A 16,842-nucleotide genomic window follows, 5' to 3' on the forward strand; every position below is an offset into this window, starting at 1 on the left:
CATCTAATCCTGAGCTTTTCTTTGTCTGGAGGGTTTTGATGACTGATTCAATCTTTTATTGTAGGTCTGTTCAGATTTTCCATTCCTTCTTGAGTCAGTTTTATTCATTTATGTGTTTCTAGAAATTTGTCTGTCTCATCTAGATTACCTAGTTGTCACACAATTGTTCACAACATTTTTTTATGATTCTTTGTATATCTATGAGGTTGGTAATAATGTTCTCTTTTTTCATGGTCAATCTAGCTAAAGTTTTGTCATTTATGTTACACTTGAAAGAACAAACTTTTGGTTTAATTGATTCTCTCCATTGTGTTTCTATTCTCTCTCTTTTTTTTTTATCTCTAATCTTTATTATTTCCTTCCTCCTACTGGCTTTGGGTTTTATTTGCTCTTCATCGAATTCTTTTCTCTGTTAGCTTTTTTTTTTTTTTAAGATTTTATTTATTCATGAGAGACACAGAGAGAGGCAGAAACACAGAGGGAGATTCAGGCTCCTCACAGGAGCCTGAGGAGGGCCTTGATCCCAGGACCCTGGAATCATGCCCTGAGCCAAAGGCAGACACTCAACTGCTGAGCCACCCAGGCATGCCATCTCTGTTAGCTTTTGGTTTGTTTATTTTTGAGTGCCAAAACCCACTTTTGTCTTTTTAGTTATAAGCCACTACAAGCTCCATAAGGATGCAAACTGAGTCATATATTGTTAGATATTCTCCAGAGCACTTTATATAGTAGCTATTTCACAGGTACATACTTGGGACAGTAAATCCTTCTTGAATCAACATAGAAAGCTGATAGGTGACCCTTAGGAACCTGTTCCTGGTCCTACATCCCCTTTTCCAGTTGGCATCCCTTGCAACCATCCAGTTCAGATTATGAACACAGTGATCATCCTTGAGCATTTGCCCTCCCTCAAGACAAATATCTAGGCTAGAGCTGTCCAATAGAACTTTTGGAGATGATGGAATTGTTCTGCACTGTCTAATACATTAACTGCTACCAACATTTTGCTACTGAATATTTAAAATATAGGTAGTATATCTGAGGGACTGGATTTTTGGTTTTTTAATTTAAATTAAGTAGCCATATATGGCTAGTAGTTATCACATTGGAGAGTACAGAATTCTAATGTCTTCAATTCTGAATTTGTCCCATGGTTCTATGTTTATTCAAAGTGTCATGCTTCTTAAAAATATAGCCTCTTGGAACTCACCCCATGCCTACTGGATCAGTATCATCTCTTCCCTGAGGACTCCTTCTAGAGTTGCAGTATCTCACCTGAGCTCCATCAAAAGTAAAATGAGGAGCACCTGAGCAGCTCAGTCAGTTGAGCCTCAGACATTTTTTTTTTAAGATTTTATTTATTTATTCATGAGAGGCACAGAGAGAGAAAGGCAGAGACACAGGCAGAGGGAGAAGCAGGCTCCATGTAGGGAGCTTGATGTGTACTCGATCCTGGTGCCCTAGGATCACACCCTCACCCAACCACTGAGCCATGCAGGTGCAGAGAGCCTCAGGCTTGATTTCAGCTCAAGTCATGATCTCAGGATTATAAGATCAAGCCCCACATCAGGCTCTGTGCTCACCAGGGAGTCTGCTTGAGATTCTCCCTCTCCCTCTCTGCCTCTCCCCTTACTCTTGCACACTTTATTTCAAATAAAATTACTTTTTAAAAAAGATTTTATTTATTTATTCATGAGACACACACAGAGAGAGAGAGAGAGAGAAGAGACAGACATAGGCAGAGGGAGAAGCAGGCTCCATGCAGGGAGCCTGAAGCGGGCCACAATCCAGGTCTCCAGAATCACACCCTAGGCTGAAGGCAGCACTAAACTACTGGGCCACCTGGGCTGCCCCTAATTCAATCTTTAAAAATAAAATGTAAAAAACAAATAAAATGAAACCCAATTTTGTTATTGCTTATCCTTTCTATTGAATTTTTATATTCTATATCATTATTTCTGTTTTTATTTTTACTTTCTCCCAGCCTGTGACTTGCCTTGTAAAAAGGTGTCTCAGAAGTGTCTTTCAAAGAGCCCAACTTATCAACGTCTAGTTTATGTTTTTGTGTCCGTTGTAAGAAATCTTTGCCTACCCTTGGTCACGAACATTTTTTTTAGGCTTTATTCTAAAAAAAAAAAAATTATCAGGACGCCTGGGTGGCTCAGTGGTTGAGCATCTGCTTTTGGCTCAGGGCGTGATCCTGGAGTCTTGGGATCAAGTCCCACATCAGGCTCCCTGCATGGAGCCTGCTTCTCCCTCTGCCTATGTCTCTGCCTCTCTCTGTGTCTCTAATGAATGGATAAATGAAATCTTTAAAAAAAAATTATCTTTTTAGCCTTGTGTTAAAGTCTATAATCAATCTGAAGTTAATCTTTATAATTAGTATTGAATAATGGCTGAGCTTTATTTATTTAGTTTTTTGCTTAGGGCTATGCAGTCTAGCAGAATTTATTGAAAAGTATCCTTTCAAAAAAAGAAAAGTATCCTTTCCCTGTTAATCATCTTGGCCTCTTGACAAAAATCAATTGACCATATGTGTGAATCTCTTTCTGGACTTTCTATTCATTTTCATTGAGCTATATGACTATTTACACACCCTGATTATTAGAACTTAATAGTAAGACTTAAAATGAGGTAGTGTAGTTTTCCAATTTTGTTTTTTTCCTGTTTAGGTGACTCTAGGTTCTTTGCATCTCCATGTAAATTTTAGATTCAGTTTTTTTTTTTTTTAATTTTTATTTATTTATGATAGTCACACACAGAGAGAGAGAGGCAGAGACATAGGCAGAGGGAGAAGCAGGCTCCATGCACCGGGAGCCTGACGTGGGATTCGATCCCTGGTCTCCAGGATCGCGCCCTGGGCCAAAGGCAGGCGCCAAACCACTGCGCCACCCAGGGATCCCTAGATTCAGTTTCTTAACTTCTAAAATGTCTGCTGGAAAAAAAAAATAAAAATAAAATAAAATGTCTGCTGGGATTTTTACTGGAGTTGGTTTGGCTCTGTTAATTAATTTGGGGGATGATTTTTGTCCTAATGATATGAAGTATCTGGTGAACATCTCCCCTTGTTAAGTTTTTCCTCAGTAACACTTTATTTTTCGGTATATCATTTTTCCATATATTTTGTTAAATTTATCACTACTATTTCAAACTATATCTAATTGGTTGTAAGTATAGAAATAATTTTTATAAATTGATCTTCTATGCTATGACTTTGCTAAATTCATCTGTTAGTCCTACTAGGGCTTTTTGTTGTTATTGTTTTAGACTTCTTAGGATTTCCTATGAAATTATGAGATTATCATGTTTGCCTGTAAAGACAGTTGCTTCTTCCTTCTAAACTATACCTTTGCCAGGCCTGGATGGCTCAGTTGGTAGAGTATGCAACTCTTGATCTTGGGATTGGATATAGACATTACTTTTTTTAAAAGATTTTTAATTTATTTATTCACAAGAGACAGAGAGAGAGAGAGAGAGAGAGAGAGAGGCAGAAACATAGGCAGAGGAAGTAGGCTTCATGCAGGGAGCCTGACGTGGGACTCGATCCCGGGACTCCAGGATCACACCCTGGGCCAAAGGCAGCCTCTAAACCTCTGAGCCACCCAGGCGTCCCTATAGAGATTACTTAAAAATAAAAAAAAAAATTAAAAAAACTCTATATACCTTTTATTTATTTTTCTTTTTTTTAAATTTATTTTTCTTTACTATTGCTTTGCCTGGGACTCCTAGTACAATGTTGAGTAGAAATGACTAGACATTCTTGCCACTTTCCTGAAATTAAGAGGAAAGCCATCACCTTTCACCATTTGTTATTGTGTTAGCTATAGGACTTTTTATTCTTTTAAGATTTTATTTATTTATTCAGGAGAGACACAGAAAGAAAGAGGCAGAGACATAAACAGGCTCCATGCAGGGAACCTGACAACGGGACTCAATCCTAGGTCTCCAGATCCTAGGACTGGATTCTAGGTCTCCAGGATCACGCCCTGGGCTGAAAGTGGCGCTAAACCACTGAGCCACCTGGTCTGCCCCAGGGATAGGACTTTTTAGATGCTCTCTCTATAAGGTTGAGGAAGTTACCTACTAGGCCTACTTTCCAAAATGGTTAAAATCATGGATGGATGTTGAATTTGTCAAATGCTTTTTCTGAATCTAAGACACCATATGGATTTTCTCCTTTATTATATTGATATGGTGAATTACATTGATTGTTTTAGTTTCAAATATTTAACCAATCTTGTTTTCTTGGGATAAATTTCATTTGGTCTTGATTTATCGTTCTTTTTGTATATTCATGGATTTGATTTGTTGTTGTTAGGAACTTTTGTGTTTCTATATATGAAAAGAATAACTGTGCTTTCTTTATGTTATTGCTTTCAGTATCAGGATAATGCTGACTTATAAATGAGTTGAGAAATGTTTCCTCTTCTATATTCTAACAGAATTGGTGTAAAATTGATATTACTTTTCTTTAAATATTGGATAGACTTCACCAGTGATGTTATCTGGGCCTGTTGTATTACTTGTAGGATAGTATTTACTTACATGTTTAATTTATTTAACCAATAATAGGGGTATTCAGGTTATTTATTTAATTTATTTTTTTTATGAGTGAGTTTTCATAATTTCAGTTCAAGGAATTTATATACTTTGTGTTTTGGAACTTATTGGCATAAAGTTGTTTATTTTATTTCTTGTCTCTTTAATGTTTTTGGCATAAGTTGGCAAATAGCAGCCCATGGGCCAGATCTACTCTATGATCTGTTTGTGTATGCTGAGCTAAGAAAAGTTTTTACATATTTAAAAGATTGTTAAAAAGCAAAAGATCAAAAACGAAACCAAAACAAAGAATATGTGTCAGAAACTATATGTGGAAAAAAAAAAAAAAAAAAAAAAAAAAAAAAAAAAAAGAAACTATATGTGGCCTGGAAAATCTGAAATATTTTATAAACTGGCCCTTTATAACAAGAAAGAATTCTGCTGACTCCAGGTCTATAAGATCTTGAGAGATGCTCACACTCTCATTCCTGAAATTTGTAATTTGATTCCTCTTCTTCTCCCTGCCCTCCCCCTCCCCCATCTTGATTGCTCTAGCTAGTGGCTTATCTTTTTTCTGTTTTCTTTTTTTAAAAATATTTTTTCGGGACACCTGGGTGGCTCAGTGGTTGAGCGTCTGCCTTCAACCCAGGGCATGATCCTGGGGTCCCGGGATCAAGTCCCACATCGGGCTCCCTCCGTGGAGCCTGCTTCTCCCTCTGCCTGTGTCTCTCTCTGTGTGTCTCTCATGAATAAATAAATAAAATCTTTAAAAAAAAAAAATAAAAAAAAAATATTTTTTCTTTTTATAGGAATCAACTTTTGATTTAATTGAATTTCTATATTGTTTTCTATTTTATTTTATTTATTTTTAAAGATTTTATTCATTTATTCATGAGAGACACAGAGAGAGAGAAAGAGAGGCAGAGACACAGGCAGAGGGAGAAGCAGGCTCCATGAAGGGAGCCTGATGCAGGACTCGACCCTGGGGACTCCAGGATCATGCCCTGGGCTAAAGGCAGGCGCTAAACCACTGAGCCACCCAGGGATCCTGTTTTCTATTTTATTGTTTTATGATTTAATGTATATAATTTCCTTTCTTCTGCTTATGTGTAGTTTCTTTGAAATTCATGCAAGTGTTTGCATGTATCCCTAAGTAATTCCCCTTTATTTATTTATTTTTAAGGCCTTTATTTATTTATTAATGAGAGACACACAGAGAGAGAGGCAGAGGGAGAAGCAGGCTCCATGCAGGGAGCCGGACATGGGACTTGATCCTGGATCTCCGGATCAGGCCCTGGACTGAAGGGTGGCGCTAAACTACTGAGCCACCTGGGCTGCCCTGTCCAGAGGTTCTTTATACCTAACAGATTTGGTGAATTTAGGCTGTAAATCTGAGGACCACTTTGTTGTTTTGAATTCTCAAGGAATATGTTTTTTCCTCTTCATTCTTAGTTTATATGTTGGAAAAGGCAGTTTTCCTTGCAGTTTCCTGAGGATGAATGATGGGATGGTTGGCAGGTTTCTTTCTTTTTCTTTTTTAAATATTTTATTTTTTTTGAGAGAGAGAGCATAAGCAAGGGGTGAGACAGAGGGAGAATGAGAAGCAGACTCTCCACTGGGCAGGGAGCTTGAGGTTGGGCTTGGTCCCAAGATCCTGGGATCATGACCTGAGCCCAAGGCAGATACCTAACCTAATGAACCACCCAGGTACCCTGGCAGGATTATTTCTAATTCATCCTTCTATTTAAGTGTATTCTTTTGTACCAGGATTTGGGAGGGGGACTGCATAGAACTCTGTAGCTTGAGCAGATTCTGGGCTTTGTCTTGTCTTTTTCTTTATTTTCTTTAAGATTTACTTTTTTAAAGATTTTATTTATTTGAGAGAGAGAGAGAGAGAGAGATAGCATGACCAGTGGAGAGAGGGAGAAGCAGCTCCTGCTGAGCGGGAGCCCGATGTGGGGCTCAATCCCAGGACCCCAGGGATAGAGACCTGAGCTGAAGGCAGATACTCAACTGACTGAGCCACACAGATACCCCAATATTTATTTATTTTAGAAAGGGAGAGAGTGCACTCCAGCATGTGGTGAAGGAGGGGGGAGGGGCAGAGGGAGAGGGAGTGAGAATCTCAACCTGACTTCCCACTGAGCATGGAGCCCATTGTGGGGCTCAGTCCCACCACCTATGAGATCACAACCTGAACCAAAACCAAGAATTAAAGCTTAACCAACCCAGCCACCCAGGACGCCAGCCCGTCCTGTCTTTTCTATACCCTGAAGACAGAAAAAATAGTTCAAGTTCACTGGGGTTGAGCAAATGCATTGAAAATGCTTACTACTGGTCTGGATTCCTGCAGTGACTATTTTTGGTCTAAGTATTTTTTGGTATCTTGTCAGCTCATGTAGTTTTAAGCAAAGCTTAAAAACAGATTTTTATCTACTTTTTTCTCTGGTTCATAATGCAGAAAACGAGCAACTCTCATATTTTCTTCAAGCCTTCCTTTCTTTTGTCCATAATGTTCCCTTATTCTGTTTTGTGGTTCAAGATTCATCTTAGGGCTTTCCCTAAGTCCCTGCTTGAATTAGTGGTCTGTGCCTCACTATCACATTGTATTATAGCTTGCTGGTTTCTTGCCTTTCATTCCCTCTTGTCTGTAAGTACTTTAGAGGGCCAGAACTAAGTGTTATTATTTTTATTTTTTTAATTTTTAAATTTATTTTTTAAGATTTTATTTATTCATGAGAGACACAGAGAGGCAGAGACAGAAGCAGAGGGAGAAGCAGGCTCCATGCAGGGAGCCCAGCATGGGACTCGATCCCCAGGACTCCAGGATCACACCCTAGGCAGAAGGTGGGGCTAAACCACTGAGCCACCCAGGCATCCCCTGTGTTGTTGTTTTTAAAACAAATTTCCCTATTTCCTGGTCTGGCAGAGTACCCAACAGGAGTTTGGGTCAAAGTAAACATTTGTTGATAGTAAATGGTACAGGTTATATTTTTATTTTTAAAAAGATTTTATTGGGATCCTTGGGTGGCTCAGCGGTTTGGCGCCTGCCTTTGGCCCAGGGCGCGATCCTAAAGTTCCAGGATCAAGTCCCGCGTCGGGAGGAGGGAGAAGCAGGCTCCATGCAGGGAGCCCAATCCAGGACTCGATCCAGGAACTCCAGGATCACGACCTGAGCCAAAGGCAGATGCTTAACTGCTGAGCCACCCAGGGATCCAACTGGCATAAATTATTGATATGGGATTGTTGAACTCAACAGTGAAGAAAGAATTCTTGAGACATTTTACAGTGCAAAAAAGTGTTTTTATTTTAGCACAGGGACATGACCTGGCAGAAGGCTGCATTGTGATTGTGAGGAGTAACTAATTATATAGGACTTTTTATCCCTATGGAGGTGAAGATGACATTAGGGTTCCAGGATATGGAATCTATAAGTTTCTAGAGGTTTATTTATTAAGATCATTTTTTTCTTTTCCTTTCTTTAAAAAAGATTTATTATTTACTTTTGAGGTGGAGAGGGGCAGGAGAGGGAGAGTCCCATGTGGACTCCGTGCTGAGCAAGGAGCCCAAGGTAGGGCTTGATCTTAAAAGCCTGAGATAAAGATATGAGCCAAAACCAACACTCAGACACCCAACCACCTGTGCCCCTTTCTTTTCTTTTTAAATTAATTATTTTAAAAGATTTTATTTATTCACAAGAGACAGAGAGAGAAAGAGTGAGAGAGAAAGAGAGAGAGAAAGGCAGAGACACAGGCAGAGGGAGAAGCAGGCTCCCTGCAGGAAGCCCAAGGCTAGACTGGATCCCAGACTCTGGAATCAGGCCCTGAGCTGAAGGCAGAGGCTCAACCACTGAAACACTCAGGCGTCCCCCTTTCTTTTCTTTTCTTTCTTTTCTTTTCTTTCTTTCTTTCTTTCTTTCTTTCTTTCTTTCTTTCTTTCTTTCTTTCTTTCTTTCCTTTTCTTTTCTTTTCTTTTCTTTTCTTTTCTTTTCTTTTCTTTTCTTTTCTTTCTAAAGTTTTATTTAATTCTACATCCAACATGGGGCTTGGGACACCTGGGTAGCTCAGCAGTTGAGCCTCTGCCTTTGGCTCAGGGCGTGGTTCCAGAGTCCAAGGATCAAGTCCTGCCTCCAGCTCCCTCTATGGAGCTTGCTTCTCCCTCTTCCTGTGTCTCTGTGCCTCTGTCTCTCTCATGAATAAATAAATAAAATCTTTTTTTTTTTTTTAAATCTTTTAATTTTTTTTTTATTATTTTTATTTTATGATAGGCACACAGTGAGAGAGAGAGAGGCAGACACAGGCAGAGGGAGAAGCAGGCTCCATGCACCGGGAGCCCGACGTGGGATTCGATCCCGGGTCTCCAGGATCGCGCCCCGGGCCAAAGGCAGGCGCCAAACCGCTGCGCCACCCAGGGATCCCAAATAAATAAAATCTTAAAAAAAAAAATCTACATCCGACGTGCGGCCAGAAGTTTTTGTATTCTTAATTCTTGCAGGGGTGTGGGCGGCAGTGATAAACCTTTTATTTTTATTTTTTTTTAGTGATAAACCTTTTAGGAAAAGAATTGTTTCATTGTAACTGGGCCTTAGATCTTTCTGGATAAGGTCATCCAAATCATGACCCCAAATCAAGAGTCACATGCTCCTCTGAGTGACCCAGCCAGGTGCCCCCAAATTGTATTTTTCTTCATTAAGACAGCTACAAACTATAGAAGTTCGTGTCCCATGTGGCTGGTATATTTATCAGTTGATCATTTGTTTTTCCCCTGCGTTTGTTCTTAGGCAGTGACTAGTGCCTGAGGAATGTTATATATGTATATATACATGTATCCTACCTTAAGGGGTGAGGGTGGGGAGATTGTGAGCTGTCAGCTTGTGTTTTGCCCTCAGCTTGCCTTTTGCTCTCTCATCAGGTTTAACAGCCCCAGTCATAGCCCCCCTTTCTCAATTTAGGACCATTCAAACAAACACAGAAACAAAACAAGGAGGAGGTACACAAATCCTTTTTATCCTAATTTGCATGACATACACCTCTTCAGGACACTTTATATACAACTGAAAACCAGCCTCTTTCCGTAGGAAAACTGTTTATTCTCTTGAGTGATCTCATTCATAGCTAACTGATGCAGGAAAACCAGATCTGGTTCCATTATGCGGTCTCCACACCCATGAGGTGGGTTTTAAGTGGTGGGTGATTATGTTGTAATTTAATGTAACCGGCCTTTGCCTGCTTCCTGGAATCCGTACTTCTTTCCAAAAAGAGAAATTACCTCCATTCTCAGTGCTGGATGAAGTTTTGTTGAAGGACCGGGCAATCGGATGGCCAGAAAGCTCTTAGTTGATGCAGCTTGGGTATTTTTATAGGATTTTTCTTGAGCCTTCAATTTTTCTTACTGCAGCAAACAGGAAGAACTTAGGCCCAATGAACACCAGGCGCTCTATTGCTTGCTTACGTACCACGAATTTTGGTGAAATTAATTTCTACTCTACTGGAGAGCTTTTCACATGGTCTTAATCTTTGAAAGTTAAATCACAAATGTTGTATTTTGTGTTCAGCTTTTTTTTTTTTTTTTTTTTAAGATTTACTTCTTTATTTACTCATGAGAGACAGAGAGGCAGAGACACAGGCAGAGGCAGAAGCAGGCTCCACGCAGGGAGCCCGACGTGGGACTCCGTCCGTACCCGGGATCACGACCTGAGCCAAGGCAGAGGCTCACTCGCGGAGCCACCCAGGCGTCCCTCAGCTTTTGCATTCTTAATTCTTGCGGGGGTGCGGGCGCCAGTGATAAAGAAACCTTTTGGGGAAAGAATTGTTTCATTGTAACTGGGCCTTAGATCTATCTGGATAAGGTCATAGAAAACCAGCCTTTCTTGCTTTGTTTACGGACGCAGGGGTTCTTCTAGCGTTTCTTCTTTCCTGAACCTATCATGTGCCAAAAGCTGCACGGATCTGTTTTGCCATAGTCTCGCTTTTACAGCCACGCAAAGTGCGAGTCAAGTTCGGCGTCCTGCTCAGGTACCTATGGGATTCCAGCTGGGGTCACCGCGCCCGCGCCCGCGCCCCGGCCCTGGTCCTCCCCGGCCCCCGTCTAGCTTCCGCCTTTGCCGGTCGTTCCTTGCTGCATCCCGACCATCCGGGGCGACGCTGGGGCCGCCACGGCCCTCGAGCCCGGCAGGGCGTGAGCGGCGCCGAGTCAAGTGCGGCGCCCCAGCCGGTCCCGGTGCCCTTTCTGGCTGTTCCCATCCCCCTCCCGGACGCCCGGCCAGACCTGGAAACCATAGAGAGCTCGCACAGCCCAGAGCGTCCCTCCCCCGCTCGCCCGGCCGCCGAGCGCTGACGCCGCGCCGCTGGGCGGGGCCTGTGGAGGGGCCGCGGGAGAGGCGGGGGAGGCGGCCCGAGGAGGGCTGGCCGGCCCTGCAGCGCCCCGCAGCGGCCGCGGCCGGAAGCGGGCTCGTCGGCCCTGCGGCGCTGGATCCCTGACGCACGGAGCTCGAGAGCGAGAACGAGAGAGAAAGGGGCAGAAATGGCGGCTCCGCTCGGCTCCCGCTGAGGAGGGCGAAGCCGGTGGAGGGTCTGAGCTGCCGGCCGGGGGCACCGCTCCCGCTTCCCGCCTTCTGCCTTCTCGCGCCTACTTGTCTTCCTGTGCCCGACTCTCGCCTGTCGTCGGCTCCGCGGCGCAGAGTCCGGGTGGGCTCGCGTCTCCCGGCCCGGCTCCGCTGGCCCTGCCTGCCCGGCCGGCGCCGGCCTCCCTCGGCTCCCCGGGCGCGGCGGGCGCGGGCTGGACCCCGTCCGCGGGGCCGCACCATGGTGAACACCCGGAAGAGCTCTCTGCGTCTCCTCGGGTCCAAGTCGCCCGGGCCCGGGCCTGGGCCTGGGGCCGGAGCGGAGCCTGGGGCGACCGGAGGCAGCAGCCATTTCATCTCGTCTCGGACCCGCTCCTCCAAGACCCGCGCCGCCAGCTGCCCGGGCGCCAAGGCCGGGGGAAGCGGCGGCGCCGGCGGCGCTCTGGAGGAGGCCCGGGTAAGAGCGCGGCGGCCGGGGCCGGCGGGGGCCGGGGCCGGGGCGGCGGGGGCCGGCGGGGGCCGGCGCGGCCGCCGGGGCTTTGTCTGGCCGGGTCGGGGCGGGCAGCCTGCGGCGCGGACCGCTCGGGCGGCCGGAGCCGGGTGTGCGGGCGCGGCGGCCGTGGCTCCCGGCCGGGCAGGGCTGCGCCGCCGTGCTGCGCGCTGCTCCGGCTCTTTTGTGTGGAGAGCGGGACCGGAGCCCTGGGGAGAGGGCTGGGGCGGGGGGGTCGGGGGCGTCCGAGCGCCGGCTTCCCGTGTCCTCGCCCGGCCTCGGAGCGGAGCGGGAGCGGGAGCGGGAGCGGAGGCCCGGGGGCCGGGGGCCGGGGGCCGGCCGCGAGGGCCGGAGAGGCGAAGCCAAAGTTTTCCGCGGCGTCCAAGCCTCCCCGCGAGCGTGTCAGCTGCCGCCGCCGTCTAACTCCTGCTCGCTCTCAAACTGTTTGGGGGTGGTGCAAGCTGGGGAGGACGCGAGCGGAGAGCTCCAGTTGGCAGCCGGGCGGGAATGCGGAGAGAAAAGTTTGTGGCCGCTCTGACACCAAACTTTAAACACAAAAATCAGCGCTCCCGCCTCTCCAGGCAGGAGACGTGGAGCGGGACCCCGTGGCCGCAGGACCCGGCAGCTGGCCAGCCCGGCTTCCCGCCCGGCTTCCCGCCGGGGTTCCCGCCCGCCCCGAGAGCCTTCCGGCCGCCACGGGGGCTCGTCCCGCGGTCCGGGCTGTCCCCGCTGCCCTCCAAGTGCCTGGCCGCTCGGACGCCCGCGTTTCTGCTACGGGAATGGTCTAGAAAAGGTGAATTCACCCACCGTCGTCGCCCGGTCGCCAGCGTGACATTCGAAGAAGGCTGTGTGACTTAGTTGTTTTAAAACAAGCGGTTGGTTGAAAGACCTTGACCTCTTCTTGTAAGACTCCAAGCTAAGCACTTGTTTTGTCACTTTAAGGGGATTGATCTAAGTTCGTGTTAGGAGGTTGGTTACGAATCCAGAAAAAGAGTATCGCCTCTGTCTTGGCAAGAGGCTAATCATTTACGAAGAGTAATTTGGCCGGTAATTGCTAGTCATTTAAAATGCCCTTTTGAATCCACACCATTTTGTTATTCTTGCGGGAGAACGATATTTTATTTTCTATGGGGTCTACAAGATTATGGCTCGTGTGTGTGCTTTTTCTATCTCCTACTGTTCTGACGCTAATCAGAACGCACTGACGCAAATCATATATTTTACTGCCCTGTCCTGAAATCTGTATGTTGTATCTTTGAAAATATATTTGGCTTTTATTTTGCCAAAAGTTTGGTAAGTATTTGTAAAACTGTCTGGTTAGTAGACTATTTTGGGGGCTAACAGATCTCTTAGGTTCGAATAAGAAAGCTAAATCTGAAAGTTGTACAAACTATTTAGAATAATTGCCCTGAAAACTTGGCTTTTTTTTTTTTTTTTCTAGAAATTATTCCAAATGCGTACAGGCTTTTTGACTTTCTGAAGCTAACATATATTTTAAAATTAAAGTAATTCTAAGAAAGGTCTTCTACACCTAAGTACAAATAAAATGTTTAGAGTATAAGCATTTAATTGTAGTATAATAGTGTATGAATGCCTACTCTATTAGAGCAGTGTCAGTTCATCCGAAGCAATTAGCTCATCTGTCACTGATCAGTTTGTGGTCCCATTTTTGAGTTCATGGATATCATGCTGTCCTTACCCCCTGAGGAATAAGGTGAAGTAATTTGTCAAGCAGCTGTTATGGAGATGTTAAAAGGCAAGGAATCAATAATCTAATGTAGAAATGCATGTTTGGTAGCTTCTAAATTGCTTGAGGAATGAAAGATACTAGAGGTTTTTCTAGAAGGATACTAATGAAACTTTGTTTCAAGGTTCCTTTTAAAAATGTTTTAAAAGGCAGTAAATAACAGGCTAATGAAAATTTACTTTATATGTTTTTCACTTTTAAGAAGACTTGTCTTCTGGCTGTGGTAGATGATAGATCTAATGGCTTTCTCTGAAAAATTTAAGACATTTACTCTAATCCTATGATTGGTCCGTTAAAAGGGGATAAGTTTATAATTCAGAATTTGTTAAGTTTATGGGACTACATATTTATGAAGCAATTTCTGTATATTTCTTTGTGAATATTCCTAAAGTGAGTTGATTTGAGTCTGGTAAGATCTTTTTAAGTTCCTTTTGTGAATGACAAGAATTTTGTCTCTTTGGTGTATCTAAAGGCACTTTTTCTTTGGGTTTTTAGACCTTTGTTAGTGTCTATAAAAACTTAATGGAAAATGGTTTGTGCTCTTGCTTTAGGAGACCCTTATTTTTGTAGGAAGAAATTTATTTTTCTTTATAAGATACATAGTTGAGGAAGTCCTCCTTTTTCCTCTTTTGTGTTACATTCTTCACTTTGCACTTGATGCTGATTTCTACCCCCTCCAAGCCTCCCAGGATTCTTTTTTTGTTTTATTTCATGAATTGTGTTTATAGTTTTTCATTTGCTTTAAAAAGCCATAAGACCATGAACTGTGCTTATAATTTTGCCTTTTCCCCAAGTATGTGTAGAATGGGGAAATAAACATATGATACATTCTGTAGGTTATTGCAATGATTTTCTTGTGCCCACACTTTTTAAATGTCAAGCTGACTTACGCAGTTAGTTGTAATTACTCTCATATCTGGCTTTTTTTGTTTAGTATGTATGAAGTTTGACCTCTTTTTGGTCAGTTAATCTGATGATCACTAATTAGCATTTGCTCCACTGAAGAGTCACTCTCAGCAAACAAACTAATATTGTATTCACAGAATTGGAAAGCAGTTTTTGAGAAAATGTTTCAGCTTTTTTTTTTTTTTTTTTTAAACTTCTGCTAGGCCTGTTTGCTTTTGGCTACATCACTAGCTTTTTGTACTTTTTTAGAAGGTTATATAATACTTTGAGTCCGTATCTTAGTGGAGAGGGTTAAAATAAGTATGTTGAGTAACTTTTTATAGGGAAACTTGCTTTATCTTAATTTCACCAAAAAAAATCTGTGAATCTTTTAATATGCTCTTTTATCATTTTGTACTTCCTCTTTTCCAATACTCATGTATTTATCAACATAATACAAGCAGAGTAGCGGGGAAGTTGATGGTTCAACATAGAAAAGGAGTCTGAGAGCAAAATGCAGTAATGTATTTAACTCTCAGATGAGTAGGGAAAAGTACAAGTTCTTCAGAGTAGAGCAAGTTTTTCCTTATATGTATCAAGGTCTTGAATAATGTGTTAAAGTGTGTCCCCTGTCACAGTTTTGAACCAGAGAAGCTCTGTGGTGGCCAACTGGAAATGCAACTTAAATTCAATTACTGGCCATTTCTGTAGTCTGGATATTCAGACTTGCAGTTTTTAAGGTCACAGATTAAACTGACAACACCTGTAGAAGTGAGTGCATATTAATTAATGCTTTAAACCATTTTCCCTGGTCAGTACTCTTTGTAATCATTCTTTGGTAAGTCCCTGATTACATGTCTTCTAAATACCTAATTATAGATAAACCTATAGCCTCTGGAAACCAGCTGGACAGGTGGTAGGATTACTACTTGTTAGGAGAACTATGGACCAAACCAAGTGGCTTCACCTGAATGGAGAGTCCTCCCATCTCTTCAACGATCCACTTCAGAAAAGTGCTGTATTACTTTGAATTGTATATTTGGGATTTCTTTTACACAATGAAATTTCATTTGTGTGCACTGCTGAGTTGATTTCTTGATATTTGGGTTCTTGGTCTTTTATTGGACATTTAATATTTGTTATGCCTCTGCTGTGGGAGGACTTTGTGAAAAACGAGTCATTGAGTAAAAGGCATTTGGGAGGGACTTTTGGATTAAAAACTTCTATGAAAGTACGAAGGGGGGAAAAAACCCATACATAAAATGTTGTATCTAAATATAAGCTAGACAGTTTTACAGAGGTACATTGTGTGTGGCTTACGTCAAATGATAGAAAAGGCATCTAAATTAGTTACTAGGCTGTAACTTGTATTGTTAGATACTTTGAGTATATATATGCTGTAAGATTCTAAACTTCAGATGCTTTTGAGCTCTAAGTATTGTACGATTTTGTTTTCACTTTTAGATTGTATTCTAGTTTTTGGAGGTAGAATATATACCTTTGGTTAAAATTTTTCTCCCTTGGGGATGCCTGGCTGGCTCAGTTGGGAGAGCATATAACTCTTGATGTCGGGGTCATAAATTCAAGCCCCATGTTGGAGGTAGAACTTAAAGAAATTCTTTCCTAGACTTTTTTTTTTTTAATTGGAATAGCCTATAACCTCCGCAAAGGTAGGCATTATATCTTATTTTTGCCCAATTGCTATATTCCTAGGGCTCCTTTGACACAGCATCTGACACAGAGAAGATGCGTAAGATCTGTTAATGAATAGCATATTAAGGAGCCAATTATTATTATTTTTAAAAGATTTTATTTATTTATTCATGAAGGACACAGAAAAAGAGAGGCAGAGACACAGGCAGAGGGAGAAGCAGGGGGATCCCTGGGTGGTGCAGCGATTTGGCGCCTGCCTTTGGCCCAGGGCGCGATCCTGGAGACCCGGGATCGAATCCCATGTCGGGCTCCCGGTGCATGGAGCCTGCTTCTCCCTCTGCCTGTGTCTCTGCCTCTCTCTCTCTCTCTCTCTCTCTCTCTCTCTGTGTGTGTGACTATCATAAATAAATAAAGATTAAAAAAAATTTAAAAAAAAGAAAAAGAGGGAGAAGCAGGCTCCATGCAGGGAGCCCAGGACTCCGGGGATCATGACCTAAGCTGAAGGCAGACAGGCAGATGCTTAACTGCTGAGCCACCCCGGCGTCCCGAGGAGCCAATTATTTTCTGAAAATAATGATGACTGGACTTTGAGTATAGAAGATTAAAAAAACAAAACACAGTCCCTACCTTTAGGGGTGTTACGTATTAACAAGCCAAGTCAGTTCAAAGTAAGTGCTAAATTAATGACGTAGATTCTCAATGGGATGAGTTCTAATCCTTTACTCAATTTTTTTTTTTTTTAAGATTTTATTTATTTATTCATGAGAGACACAGAGAGAGAGGTAGAGACACAGGCAGAAGGGGAAGCAGGCTCCACACCGGGACCCTGAGGTGGGACTGGATCCGTGGACTCCAGGATCATGCCCTGAGCCCAAAGCAGAAGCTCAACTGCTGAGCCACTCAGGTGTCCCCCTTTGCTCAGTGTTTGGAGTAGAAATCTTTGATGTTCTTTAAAGACGAGATGGT

The 16,842-nt window shown here is 43.1% G+C and overlaps 1 protein-coding gene across 2 annotated transcripts in view; it reads left to right on the forward strand.

Moving 5' to 3' along the window:
- Nucleotides 1–11,231: 11,231 nt before the first annotated feature.
- ATAD2B (ATPase family AAA domain containing 2B) overlaps nucleotides 11,232–16,842 on the forward strand; it is a 156,985-nt gene continuing 151,374 nt past the window's right edge. The window contains exon 1 of one of the 2 annotated variants that reach the window (XM_077843971.1): nucleotides 11,232–11,558. In XM_077843971.1, the coding sequence (XP_077700097.1) occupies nucleotides 11,343–11,558 (216 nt within the window). In that variant the 5' untranslated portion in view covers nucleotides 11,232–11,342. The remainder of the gene's footprint in view (nucleotides 11,559–16,842) is intronic. The other variant, XM_077843970.1, reaches the window with a different exon arrangement.

This window comes from Canis aureus, chromosome 12, assembly GCF_053574225.1.
Source record: "Canis aureus isolate CA01 chromosome 12, VMU_Caureus_v.1.0, whole genome shotgun sequence".
In the NCBI taxonomy this organism is placed as follows: Eukaryota; Metazoa; Chordata; class Mammalia; order Carnivora; family Canidae; genus Canis; species Canis aureus.